The 15,267-nt window shown below is 33.7% G+C and overlaps 1 protein-coding gene across 4 annotated transcripts in view; it reads right to left on the bottom strand.

Moving 5' to 3' along the window:
* Positions 1-15,267, bottom strand: part of NLGN4X (neuroligin 4 X-linked) — a 157,192-nt gene that overhangs the window by 64,763 nt on the left and 77,162 nt on the right. For 3 of the 4 annotated variants that reach the window (XM_021532000.3, XM_077781586.1, XM_021532001.3), the window contains exon 4: positions 350-409. The exons of the other annotated variant lie outside the window; for it this stretch is intronic. In XM_021532000.3, coding sequence (XP_021387675.1) covers positions 350-409 — 60 coding nt within the window. The remainder of the gene's footprint in view (positions 1-349; positions 410-15,267) is intronic. 4 annotated transcript variants of the gene reach the window in all.

The following is a 15,267-nucleotide window of genomic DNA, read 5'->3' on the forward strand; positions in this document are numbered from 1 at the left end:
AAAATTCAATTTTCTCAGTCTAAGAAAGAATAGAGGGAAAAAAATATGTGGCTTCAAATAACATTTATGTTACTCATTTCACATATATTTAGGAATAAATTTTACACCTATGTCATGGAGGAACTGCAGTCATCTATATGCTAATTTAGATTTTAAAAAGAAAAACAATCAAAGCAAATTCTAAAGAAGAAAATAAAGAAGCACACTGATGTGTGCTTCTGCAAATAAGGGACTAAAAATCATGTTGAAATAACAGCAATAATAATAACAATAATCATTCTTATTATAACAAAAATTGAAAAGTTTATGTTCATGCATCAGGGTCAGGCTTTGAAAAAACAAAAAATACCTTCATCTTCACCACGATCATTACTGGTTATATCATCTGCGCTTTTCTTTGTGTTGGCTCCTGGGATCATATTGAGGAGGAGAATAAAGGGAAAAAAGAGAATTCAAAACCAGCAGGTTCTCAAAAATAAAAAAACACTAGTACAAAAAATGTAACAAAAATATCAAAATCTGTTACTTTTGAAATTGAAAAACAAAAAAAGATGCAAACTGCACATAAACATAAAATGTCAAGAAGAACAAATTGAAAATATTTGGAAAAATGTATCATATTCTGTGACAATGCAGTACTTCAGTTAAAAGTGATTTCTTAAAAAAAAAGCAAATTAATGTGCTATTAAAAAAGAATAATATAAACAAAAATATGTTAAAAATTACAAAGTTATGTTTTTACATAAGAAATGCAATTTTTAAAATTCTGTTCTGTAACTCTGAGGGCATAATGCCTTGAGTTACTTTCTTCAATAACTTAACATTTTGTTCATCCTCATTAAAATTTATTAAGAAATAGCCACAACCTGAATTTTGGATGGAAACAATGCAAATAAAATGATCATTTGAGTTTTACACAACTTGATTTGACCCAGACAAATTATAAAGATCAACTTAGAATTTAATCTTGCTTCCCATATGAGCAAAAAGATATTTAAAACAAGGCTGTAAACAAAAGTTAAATAAAATTGATTCAATCTTTATTAATGAAATTGGTCCAAAACCAGCCTTGGCTGAAAACATACCACATCTCATGCTCTTTAGAAAAACCTAGAAATTGACTGAAAACATTTACTTACCATAACAAGGAACTTGCATTTCTTTATTAGGAGACTTAGTGAAGAATGTATTTTAATTTGTATTCAGTGTGCTTTCTTAAAATACTTTTGAGTTGCACACATGCACACACACACAGGCACGCACACACACATAAACATTTATGCTCATACATGTCACAGTCTGTGCTTATGGAAGTAAGAGGAAATAAGCATAATTTTCAAAATCCTCATCCTTGGGCAATACTTCTGTTTTCTAACTAAAAAGATAAAAATACACCAAGCTATCCTTGCACCTAGCATTCCATTATACTGTGCTTACTCCCATAGCAAGTAGCCCTGTGTAATGGAAACAGTTACTTAATAAGGAGTGAAACATGAATAGGAAACTCTATGTATAATTTAGCTTAGAAATTAACACAGCTACAAAAGAAATAAAAATAAGCATGCTAATCATTATTTTCTTGAATTTTCTTTATTTTGAAGTGTCTTTTCAATACATGCTGAAAAAGAACAGTATACTTTAACTTGTTTATGTATGAAGTTTAAATTTGTAACAGGTAAATCATATTTAAATAAATATTATTTACTCTTTTAATTTTCCTATTTAAATTATACTGTTAACTATATTTATATCCCTCAAAATCCAAGGCTTCAGTTAAATCTTAGTCCATGATTGCAAGAGAGAATGTCTTTATTATTACTAAAGTATTTAAGATTTTTTAATATATACAGTTTTGGGATCAATGTGCTAATTTATTTGTCTTCCTGATACACATTTTCTACAAGCATTTTCTGGAAGCACTGCCACTATGTATGCAGTGATGATGATTAGTGAGCGAAAATGTGAAAAGTAGTAACTGATACTCTATTTCCACATAAAGTCTCCAGCTTTGATGCTGTTGTACAAAAGATATTGTTCATGCAGTACACCAGTGGATTCATTATATATATCCAGTACAAAATTAACTAGGTAAAATGTCTCTGTCAATGAAATATAGATGTTCTCCTATCTCTATTTTCTTCCAGAAGTAATAGATACAGGCTCATAATCTCAGCCACCCTCTGTGTTTTGTCCTTTTATTCAATATTGTTCCAAATTACTTCTAGCCCAATGAATGTACAATACTTTCTCAGGTGATGCACAAATAAAGTTAATTTTGTATTTCAATAAACTAGGTACTCATCCTTGCCCTTGAACTATTTTTGATTCATGTAAAATATTCATGAGAAATAGATATTTGTAGGAAATGAATACATATAGACATAAGTTTGAATGTACATAACAAATTTCAATACTCGTTTCCCCAGGAAAGTAGTCTTTTAATTGTTTGATAAAAAATATTATCATAATATGGCAAATATAAAATCAAGTACTACATATTCTTTATTCCTATGAATTAAAAAATATCAAAATCAGTGTGACCCTGTATATGCAGTATTTATAGACAAAAACTGTGTGTACAATTATTAGGACTGTAATCCCTATTTTAAGTATTTTTGAGTGAAAGAAGTAGTTGTGTCCCAGAACATTTTAGTTTGGGTACTATCTCATGCCAAACTCTTCAATACACATATCAATAACATATTGCAAGGATTTTCTTTTTAATGTGCTTCCAGGTGTGACACTGGCAAGTGTAATGAGAATTTGGAAAATGTGTTCACAGCATGCTATTAGTTGTATCACCCAACAAGGTATGTGACACAAGGTTATCTGTAATATTTGAAACTCCCCTTATTCCTTTTTTATGTTCTTCAAAGATGTAAAATATCATGTTGTAATCCATTTCCAGAAGAAACTACTATAACTTAGTATGTATTAATTTGCAATGTGAGTGGGAATGCTGTTTCTCCTACATGCTGTGAAGCAACATTTTCCTATTGGCAACTGGAAAACACTTTTGTGACTAAGTTCTTGGGTTTGAGAGGATTTTATATTCCTTCTGAGATCTGGTAAAATGAAGTACATCAATGAATTCTCAAACCAGGTTCTGTGCTCCTATCACATTGAATTTTTTCATATTATGCATACCAGCCATAAAATCGTTATGTAATTGTTATGGCTGAAAAAGATCATCATATCCAACTGTGGCCCTAAGTGCCATATCTCCATCTTTTAAATACCTCCAGGATGGTGACTCAACAACTTCCCTGGACAGATTGTTTTAAAACCTGACCATCCTTTCCAGAAATAAATTTTTCCCATATCCAGTTTAAGCTCCCACTGGTGAAACTTGAAGCCATTTTCTCTCACCCTATGCCTTGTTACTTGGAAAAAGAGACCAAACTCAGGTTGGCTAAAAACTTCTTTCACGTAGTTGTAGAGAGTGATAAAATGTCCCCTGAGCTTCATATTCTTCAAATTAAACAACTCCAGCTTCCTCAGCTGCTCCTCAGACTTGTGGCCAGATGCTTCTCCACCCCTTCTGTCCTCCAACAACAGAGCACTCCAGTGCCTCAATGTTCCCCTTGCAGTGAGGGACCCAGAAATGAGCGCAGGATTTAGGGTGCAGCCTCACAGTGCTGAGTACAGGGGGACCATCACTGCCCTGGCCCTGCTGGCCACACTATTGCTGATACAAGCCATGTAGGTGATACTATTAGTGTGAAATAGTATGCTTCAGGAAGCTTTTATTTTCGAAAGATTCATATAATTTTTCTAAGCAATGCTTTTAAGTATTTTAGGTGGTTTTGGAGCTACTGAAATCATTCCAACAAACAATGACGTCTGTTCTCCTCACACAGAGAGTAAAAATTTGAAATTTCCAACCAAACCGATGTTATGGTTTTTTTTATTAAAAATGTCAATTCATTTGTTCTTAAACTTCTAAAAAAAGATGGTAATCCCTGTCATAAGATAAAAAAGTCGCTATGCCTCTAAGTTTAGTTTAAGGTTGCACTAATGTCAGAGACTGAATAGAATCATAACTCAGAAACTCCCATTGCTCAAAAAAATTTGCCTCCCTGCAACAGCTGATTGTCCCACAGACCAACACTTCCCTCTGCTTGGGGGCTTCTTTTGTGTGTTCAGGGTTGGACCAATTTTTTCCCCATATCTCATATTCTCCTTATCCCAAATCACAGGAGTAGCAATTTTAACCTTCAGTTCCCATACACCAAAAGAACATAATCACTCTATTATATTTGGCCCTTCTGCAGTCTAAGAACTGTTTATTCATTCATCTCACATAAAACATGGATGGTAAATTTCAACAGCAACCCAGGATCCAGCAGTAGCAGTAATGATCTAGTGCATTAAAAACTGAATTCCTTGAGTATCTCTACTGACTAACCTGGTGTTTGACCAGAATTCCCTGTTTTTAAAGTTTGTATTTCACTTTTCATGATACTGAAAAGTAACAGAAAAATGTTTCAAAATATAAACAGGATGGGATTTTTTTTCCCAAATGGTCAAGGCTAGGAACCACTTAACTGCATATGCTGAATATACTGTAGATGGCATAAATCTACTAAAGAATACATTTGTATAAAGGTTCATTGTATTTTATAAAAATATCTTACTGTCAATAACAATTATTAGAAAAACATGTAACTTTGTAATGCACGTATTAAAGGCCAGGTGACCTCTTTCCATTTGTCCTACAATTCACTGCTGAGTGAAAAGAGCATGGTGAAATGTATTACTGAACTTTGTCAAACCTCTTTTCAGAGGATTTTTGTCTGCCAGAAATTGCTTCTTTTTCACACACGCACACACACACGCACACACACACACACACTCACACACATATATATACACACCACACACATGTGTATAAACCTGCAGACAATATGGTCATAACAAAGAAGGGTTTCATGTGGGCTACTTTTTCTCCCCTGTAAGAAGCACTGCTAGCAATGAAGTTGTAAACATTGAGTCAGCAAACATCTCTAAAAGGTTTTGATTTTGAAACTATTAAAAAGTGGTTGATTTAATTTATCTACGGATGTACAGTCACTTTGCATTCCCAGAATATTCATGCACAAATCTATCAAAAATGAAGAAGTCACCCTGCTGTAAGCATGTCCTCTGGCTCACATTTCCTTTGTATAATGAACAAAAAACTCATTCAGAAGCAAATTTTCTGGTTTTGTAAGTTGCCCCACTTGTGCTGACAATTTATGCTACGTCTTCCTACATTTAGATAATATGAATCACATATATGTAATATAGGCAGGTCCCATGCATGCAGTTTACCAGGCTTGCATATTAGGTATTCACTCTGAAGCCTCTAATGGCTGCAAAAAATCATCCACAACTGCTTAAGCTGATGCCATTTCTTTGCATTTTCTGTGCAATTGCTCCATCTGTCACATACCTTTTGACCCCATTTAAATTTGAAAAAGGGCTCAGTTTTCAGAAATCACACAACACATCAGTTGTATGACCTCTCTGTTCCACATAGCACATGCTTAACCTTCTGGAAATTTCCAGCTCAAACCAGATTAATACAGGATTTAATAGTCATTATCTCAGTGATACATCTTATTTATACATTTCTATTATTTTAATAGAACTCTAAAGGTCTTGTTTTCCTATCCCATGAAAAGTATTATAATTTTACAATTAGGTCAAGTCAACAGTTCATTGCAGTCTCAAGAGAGCATTAGTACAGCAAAATTTAATTTCAGCACTTCTCCTAAGACTGGTTGGAAAACTTTGCTTTGATTCTCACCTAATGTGCAAGACTCAAGTAATTTCATGTCCAAAAAAAGGGTTCCATCACTGGCACAGTTTGGTTGCCCTAAGACTGTACATGGCTCATCCCTATGGCCAAGGGTCTCCAGATACCTTTATAGTTGTAACAAGAAATTCTAATTTGGCAGCTTAAGAAAGATCAAATGAGGCATTTGACACTTTAAATAGAGTGGAGGAAAATTATAATCTAGAATTTCAGCTTGTTAAAATGACATAGAAATGACTGTGGATTCCCTATGTTAGGAAAGATCATAACTGTTGTTTGAGTGAGTTGTTTGAAAGTCTGTTCATTAATCAGAGAAAGAAAAATATATTCATATTGACTAAATTTAAATAACTATTATTCTTAACTCTTTATGGAATAATTGCAACATTAGTGCGTAACTGTGCGTGGGTGAACACATGTAAGAAAATATGTACACATAAATGCACATTGAAAAGCTCTGTACAGATAATCAGCTTCCAGAAAGAAACCAGTTTTATCTTCTGGCACTCCCTTCCCTAATCATGTTTAAATTGAGTTATAATACATCAATGATGTGCATAACTCCAGCAAACACCCATACTTAATTATTTCAGTGCAGTCTTTAGCCATAAATTAGATGCCTTCAATCTCTTTCCTTAACAATGTAAAGATTTATATTCCTGCTGTTCTAGGTAGTTTTGAACGTGAAATTCAATGAAAGCTCAGAAATTTGCTTAAATTTGTCTGAATGAAATGTATTTAGTTTTAATTCCTATATTATCTCTGAATAGCAGAAGAAAGTGATTAAAGTAGCCATTATTCTAATGCCATTAATAACAACAAACAAAACCATTTGGGTTGCAAGTCCTAGCTCAGTAAAGCAGCAACTAAGGAACATGCAAAATAATTGAATTCATGCTCTTAATCACTATGGCTGCAACACACAAAAAATTTATTGGGAGTCCAGAGAAAACACATAGATATTGTTGTATACTGTTGTTGTAAAAAGGAAATATTTCTTTTCAAGAAAAGAGAATTAAAGGACAATTTTGTTTGATATTCATCATTGGATGGACTGTAGGAAAGATCAGCTGAAATCCCTACAGTTTTGTGTTCCATGCATTAGCGAGGATTAAATCAAAAATAAAATGCTGTTTCACAAGCCTTTTCAAATAATTTCAGAGAACAAATAAAAAAATCTGTTGAAAAATAAAAATTTTGAGGTTGAAAAAGAGGTTGCATAAAAAATATGGAATTATTTTATTCCTCAGCTCTGTACTCTATGTTGCCTATAGGTTTTGGTTACATAAAAAGGTTTTTCCACTATACTTCTATGTTTTCCTATATACTTCGTTTTTGGAAACTGAAGAATGTGGTTTTGTGTTTTAAGAAGATTGTTAAAAAAAGTTCTATGTTGAAGATAAACACTGACACTTATAGTGTACACATGGTATGGTTACTGAAAGAAACACACCTAAATGTTATTACTTTTTCCAAAAATATTTGCATTTACTTAGATTGTATTTATTAATTCTGGAAAAGAATTTATAAAATACTAAAATTTTTATTTTGACCCTGTTAGTTCATTTTAGCAAACTTCGTACTTCCTAAAATTGCTCTGAATAAAAATTACCAAGAATAATAATTTTTAAAGCTATTGAATTAACAGTTAACATAATGTTTTCATTCACATTAGTATTAGTAAAATTATTATTATTTCAGAGGAGTCATAACTAATATAGAAATGAGGTAACCACATCAATTCATTAATAGTTTTTATAAGGGTTTTTGTCATGCAAGTTACACCATAACTAGAACTTACCATCTTCTAAATATAGTACATTGCTTTGACAAAACAATCCATAGTGGCTCAAAAGAAAGAGGGCATTGTGAAGCCTATCCTTTCACTGACCTCTAACAGATAAAAGGAGTATTTCTTGCAATTCCAGTGTAACAGAATCTGCTTTATTTGATGGAAAATTGGACTAAGCCTGCAATGCTTACTGATTCAATAATGGAAGACTAATGAAAACCATAAAACTATCATATAGTTAAATTAATTACAAAATAAGCACATATTATTCTGTGCATTAGCTGAAACACTGTCAATATGAAAGCATAGGAGTGACCTCAAATAGCTGACATTTCTCTGCTGAAGTGATGCACTTGTGAAAGCGTGAATGTAGTAAAGCTGTGTCCTAGATTCAGCTGGGATAGAAATAATTTTCTTCACAGTAACTTGTATAGTGTGGTATTTTGAATTTAGTATGAGAATTTTGTTGATAATACACTGATGTTTTAGCTGTTACTGAGTAATGCTTGCCCTAAGTCAAGGACTTCTCAGTTCCTTGCTCTGCTAGTGCACAAGAACCCAGAGGAGCATGGCCATATACTGGTAGGATCTGTAAATCCCACTACAAATATTAATGATGCACTGTCAAGTCAGTGAGAGTAAGACAAGAGCTGAGTACAATTAGCTGCAGAAAGGAAAAATTTTTGGAATTATGAGTACACTGCAACTGAGTTCCAATAATGTATATGACTTCTAAATTAGAAGATAAATTAACATTTATTATTTGTCAAAATTCCCAAGCCTAGAAGCAACTACATTCTACTTAATGTAGACAAGTTGAATGTGCAGAAAGAATTCACTGATGTTGACTTAATACTACCCATTACTAAAGGGTGATTGCTTTCAAATACGCTTAAGTTCCTGTGTGCCATTTAAAATGACTGTGAATGAATCTTCTCTGCAGACAACTGAACACAGCAAGCACACACTCTGCTTTTGGTGAAATTATTTGTGCAAATTCTCCCTTTGGGCATTTGTAGGCACCACTGGAAGCTGTGAACTGAATAATCAACTTAAGAATACATCTAATTAATTGATGCAGCTATTTAATTCTTCATTTTGAAGACTAGTTCAGTTTGTGGTTGCCGTTGGAGAATTCAGAAAGTAATTGTGTTTGTTATGCCAGTAGATCCTATGAAACTCTAATTTTATCCAATTATGATAGATGATATTTTGGCACCATATTTTGATGTTTACTGGATCTTTGACACCTTAGTTTATATTTGGAAATCTTGAGTCTTAGTTGCAGGTAAATAGAAGGTCCATATGAGACATCCAATTGAGAGAAAAGCTTTTTTGGGTTTTGGGTTTTTTTTTGATAGGTTACTTTTGTTTGATTTTGGCATATAGCCATGGTTTCAGGTTATTTTCTCTATTACATTTTAATGATATATTCATCTACAAACAATAATGGAGTAAATCTTACTGGGATTAATAATAAACAATTAGATTACCAAATAACTAAGTTGCGAATAAAAAGAGTATAAATTTAAAATACTGAATAGAATGTAATATAGCTATTTCTGGGAAAATCAGATCTAAGTTGTATATGATAAAAAGCTTTACAATGAGAAATATTAATATTTAATTATTCTAATACTTCCCAAAATAGTATGGTTTCACTAGAATTGAATAACAGATGTGTAGGAAAAGATAGAACATTGAATATTAAGTTCATATAAATATTTTATTCATTATTACTCAGTGCTGAAGATGTATGTGACTTTTCCAAACAGAAATTAGTGTCCTTATCCCAAACAACTGGCAATAAATTTTTTCATATATATACCAATATCAGCTTGGCATGATGTTTTTGTTTTCACAGAAAGATTTTAGGGAAGAGGGATGAGGAAGGGGAAAGCACAGACAAAACCTGTAGCATTCCATATTATTTACACTTTAACCGCTTTCAAGCATTAGTTTTGGGTATATTATGAAGCTATGATATTTTATCTATAATACTAAAGAAGAACACAGACCATTTTGATTCAAGCATGCTATATAATTATTAATTATATTAAGCTAACTTCAAAACTGGTGGTAAGAATCGTGATTTAAATTCAAAATTTAGCAACACAGCATTGAGCTCACTAGTATCTGATCCATCAAAACTCCATTATTTGAAAATATCAGTTGGTTTTGAATAATGTATGCATTATATATCTGTGATGGTGGAAAAACCTTTTATCTATTGAACAAACTGGATAAGAACTCCAGCATCTCATTTTGGCTTTCCATTTTGCAATATTCCAGGCATAATTCACATTTTGTACTTTCAGTGTTGGGGCTCATGCTTTATTCAAAATTTAGAAAGGAATAACAGTGGCTTGTCAATTACAATTATCTGACAGATGTAGGAAATTTGAAGCAAGTAATAAAAAACCCTTTTTGATGTAAATACTACATGGCAAGTGCCATTTGATACAACACAAGATAATGGAATGATATAATATCAATATTGTATAATAAGATTTTCTATTCCATCTGAAGAAAGGCAAGTTAAATTTTGCATTTTATAAGAATTATATATGAACTACATGGAATTAGATGTGAAATAATACAGTTTATGTATGCAACTACTGAGAAATTGAATTGCTGTCATCTTTGACTAAATATAAGTAGTTCTTGTGAAAGGAACAGGTCAAGTTTTTCTTCTTTTGATTTATTTAAGCAATATTATTATAGATGTGCTGATGTTATTTGTTGCCATATGCACCTTCAAGTCTTACAGAAAAAAAAAAATGTTCTGTATTTGTATTCAACTGAAGAAGAGGGCTGAATGTTTCCTTTTCTCAATCAGTGCAATTTACAATTTAAAACACCTACCACCTCTTTGAGGAAATTAACTATAATTGGCAGTTTTGCTCAGGAAAATAAAACACAGAGCTTGAGTCTGTTAAAGGTCACCGACAAAGGGATTTAATGAGGTTTTCTGAAGGTAAAATTGGCACAACATCAGTCCAAATTATACCTGCCTGTATGCTGTTGTTACTCTGCCAGTCATACCACGACTGCAATACACTTACATGAACAAACCAGAACTGGCACCACAGCCAACTTTCCTACCAATAATGGCAACAAGAAGAAGGTGTCAGATGAACAAACACAGCAAAAACAGATTGCTGTGATCAAATCTGTCAGGGTTTACTCTTGGCACCAACCAAACCTCCTCTCCAATGTCAAAGTCTCCTGACAAACATCACGGGGTGTAGCAGATGAATTTACCTGTGCCTTGAAACTCTCCCCTCCCCTCCCCTCCCCTCTAAAGGACACTCAGTCTCTGCCAACTATTTTTCTCCTGAGGCATAATTTGAAAGGAACAAAAGTACCATGTGAAAGGTGATTTTTGTAGTAGTTGTTCCTCAGGTGGACAGCTGCCAAAAGGCAAATTCCATTTGTTCCACTGTACGTGAATGTGGTTGTACATGTGTGTCTGCCATTTGCCAAGTTCTCACACTCTTTTTAGGCTTTCATGCCTGGATCCTTTAGCAACAGAGGAAAAATCTGACAATTTCCTTTGCACTGTGTTTTGCTTTTCAGGCATCACTGTGGGTAATTTCCTACTTCTTACCAGTAAACCCTGATAAAATTGGCCATAGAAAGTGGAGAAAGGAAAAACCATCAGTACATTATGTCTGACTAATCCAGTGTCCTTCCACAATTATTATGGGATAAGGGAAAAGCTATGTCATCTCTCTCTGCTTCTGAAAGGTCTCTTGTGTGGTTCCCTATAACAATCTTGCTGATAAACTGGGGAGATAAACATTTGATGGAAGGGATATTTAGATGGATTAGGAACTGACTCCATGGCTGCTAAAAAAGTCAACAGCTAATAGTCCAAGTGGAAACCAGTAATCCATGGTGTCCCTCAAGGGTCTGTGTTAGTACCAGTACTATCAATGACACAGTGGGATTGAGTGGACCATCAGCAAGTTTGTGGACAGCACCAAGCTGTGTGGTACAGCTGACACATGGAAGAGAAGGGTTGCCAGTCAGAGGGACCTTGGCAGGCTGGAACAGTCAGCCAGTGTGATCTGCATGAAATTCAGCAAGACCAAGTGCAAGGTTCTGCACCTGGGTCTGGACATTCCAGCATCAGTAGAGACTGGTGAAGAATGGATTAAGAAGCAGTCCTGCAGAGAAAGATTTTGGAATTATGGGGGGGTGAAAATATTGGACATTAGATGTCAGTGTAAACTTGCAGCCCAGAAAGCCAATCTAAATTATGGCTGCATAAAACCAAGCATGTTCACCATTACTGAAGGCTGTGGCTTTATTTTGCATGTTTTCTAAAATCTATGACACAATAGGTTTAGAAAAAGTTTAATAATTCTTGCAACAAATCTATTATGGAATATTCTGCAAAATAGCATATAGAGTTCTGTGCAAACATTCTACATTTTAGCATTTCAAAATAAACTCCTGCTGTCATCCATATTTTAACTCTGGTGATATAATTTTCCTCATGATCAAAGTGCACTGCCCTTCTCTGTCCCACATTGACTTTACTGCATTTCATTTTAGTATCTCATTTCACAGGTCTCTACAAAAATTTCCCTTTGAAGCTTATTACAGATTTTTGTAAAAAGCAGCAATTCCAGTAACAACCCTTAATTTGTGATTCAGACTATTGCCTTTGAAAAGAGATTTCAAATTCATTAATATCAGCAGTAGGGTAAAAACAAGAGCATTAAAGTAATTGATAATGTTCCCTCTCTCAAGAGTAGCTCTCAGATTTTCACACCAAGAAACCAACATCCTCTGACAAGTTATTTTCTTCCAAATCTTCCTTCTTTCCTTTGAGTGTTTTTGCATCCTCTGACACCATTATTTTTCTTTACAGCATTCTAAACTGATGTTCTTATATTTTCCTCACACGACTTTGATTTTTCTTCTCTCCCCTCATTTTTTTGTGTCATTATGTTTTAATTTGTCCATTAACTTTACCCTAGAATCATGATTAACTACCCACAATATCTAGTTTACTACCTCTGCATGTTTTGGTTAGGGTAGAGATAATTTTCTTTCCAGTAGCTTTCATGGGTTACGTTTTGGATTTGTGCTGGAAACGGTGCTAGTAACGCAGGGATGTTTGAGCTGTTGCTGAGCACAGCTTGCATGCTCAAGGGCTTTTCTGTGTCTCGCCCCACCCTACTCCACCAGCGTGGGGGCCAGGGGTGCACAAGGAGCTGGGAGGAGACACAGCGAGGGACAGAGACCCAACTGACCCAAGGGATATCCCCCACAACATGGCTTCATACTCAGCGTATAAAGCAGGGCATGAAGGAGGAAGGCAGGGGGATGGTCAGTGGTGACATTTGTCTTCCAAAGGCACTGTTACACGTGATAGATCCCAGCTTTCCTGGAGATGGCTGAACAACTGCCTGCACACGGGAAACGGTGAATGAAACCCTTGTTTTGCTTTCCCTGTGTGCACAGCTTTTGCTTTATCTGTTAAACTCTTTATCTCAACCTTTGAATTTTCTTACTTTTACCCTTTCAATACAATCCTCCATCCCACTGCAGGAGGAAAGAGTGAGCATGAGAATGAGCTGGCTGGGATTTACCATGACAACACCCTAGAATATTAAAATTAATTCAATCTCAACCTCTCTTCAGTTATTCTCCATCTTTCAGCATTCAGTAATAATTGAATGCTATTGCAGTTTCTCTGACTCAATTCTTGTTAACATCACCTTGTTCTACTCTCTTTTTCTTCTCTAGGTGTCTAGTTTTACAAGCAGCAACAAGACAATATTCATTTCTCTTAGTCAGGAATTAAAGATGTATAAAAGAGAGTTAAGGCCTCATTTTGATAAACTGAACTGTCAGAATAATAATTACTACCACCTATATCCCTAGATGCATTAATTACAAAACAGTATGTTATTCCCAAAAAGAGATTGAGAATAAAATTATTGATTTGTCAGTGAACTGCTTCAATGACTAATTAAAATAAATTACTATAAGAGATTAGTAAGAGTATATAATATACATATTAAAATCAAAAAGTTACTGTAGGAAAACATTCATTAGAAGCATCATAGAGCATTTATATGCATACACAGAAAATAATCTATAGCTCTATTTAAAGAAGTACCATTCTTTTATCTGCTAGAAACATTGATTAAAAAAAGAAGTTGATAAAATTTACTTGTATTTTCAAAAAAAAACCCATTTCATAAAATGTTTTCCATGAGATATTGAGAACATAATTATTTACAGAGAAAGAGGTAATGTCATGCATTAAAAACAAAATACACAGGGTATGTTATATTGTAACCAGAGGTCAATTTTCAAGCTAGCAAAAGATTAATGGTCTAGTAAAATATTCTGTATATTAATCTGAGGTTGTTTAATATTCTGTCAATGATCTGGAAAAGAGGATGAATTATCATATTGTACAATTTGCCAGGCACAGAAACTACATGAGCCAAGACTAGAAAAATATTAATATGTTCAATGATAATTTATAAATCTAGGGAAATGAGGGACCTATGCTTTTTAAACTTAAGGAGCTATGTTTTTTAACTGAAGTTACACAATCTACATGCCTGTGAAATATGAGCTATTTACTTTGTAGTCTGTGGAGATAAGCAATGAGACAATTTGAGAGAGTTGCATACAAGGTGTACTTCTTTCTCTTTTTTACTTTCTGAATAAAAAGTAAACAACACAGAGCTGGACATACTTCTAAAGTAGTATGTTTAAAAACTAATAGTCATGTACAGTGGAAGGAATAACTGGAGCCAGATACATGATTGTTAGATTCCAAATTATCCATAACTTTCAGAGAAAAATGCTTGGGCATTACTCTAGTCATAGCCATAAGAACCTTAAAAAAATGCCAAATGCAACACCCAGAATATCAAAGCACAGCATTAAATTATTCTGAAAATATAGAAATATTGTCCATCAATGTATAATAACCAGGCATAACAGGTTTTATCAGGAATTATATATTTACATCCAGATTCTTTTTTACACAGCATATAGCAGAAAGTCTTCCATCAGTACTCTATATTTCTGGAAGACAAAAATTATTTTGTATGTGAAGAGATTCTGTTAGAGCCCTAAATTACATCTAAAGATCAGAAAAAATAACAAGAACTATAAGATTGTTGACTTGTTTCTTTACAGAAGTCATGTTTGAAGTAAGCCAACTTTTCTGTGAAAACAGTGTTGAATTCCTTTAAAGAATTGAATATATTTAAAAGCCATTAATTGTTAACAACTCAAAACCAATACATGCTTTAAAAAAGTGACAAAGACATAATACAATAAAATGCCAAATATTTATTAGCACTTGGTACTATTATTAGCATTTAAGTATGCTACAGCATATAGCTGGCACCAACAACTCAAAGGCAAAACACACAGTTACGTCTCATTTAACTGAGATAAGTACTGATTTGTGTTCACAATAAAAGTTATGGGGCAGAGATGGTAAATTGTGTGTTTCTTGGGATAGATGAATCACCACACTCTCTGGCAAGAAATCACAGTGAATTTCAGTTCATAAAGAAGTCCCTTCCACGATCAGGATTCCTTACTCTGATGCATGAAAGGACTGACAGTTTGAAAAAAAGAAACAAAATAAAAATATTTTGTGTAGTCCTAATACACTTTCAACCTC

The sequence above is a fragment of the Lonchura striata genome, chromosome 2, assembly GCF_046129695.1.
Source record: "Lonchura striata isolate bLonStr1 chromosome 2, bLonStr1.mat, whole genome shotgun sequence".
Taxonomy (NCBI): Eukaryota; Metazoa; Chordata; class Aves; order Passeriformes; family Estrildidae; genus Lonchura; species Lonchura striata.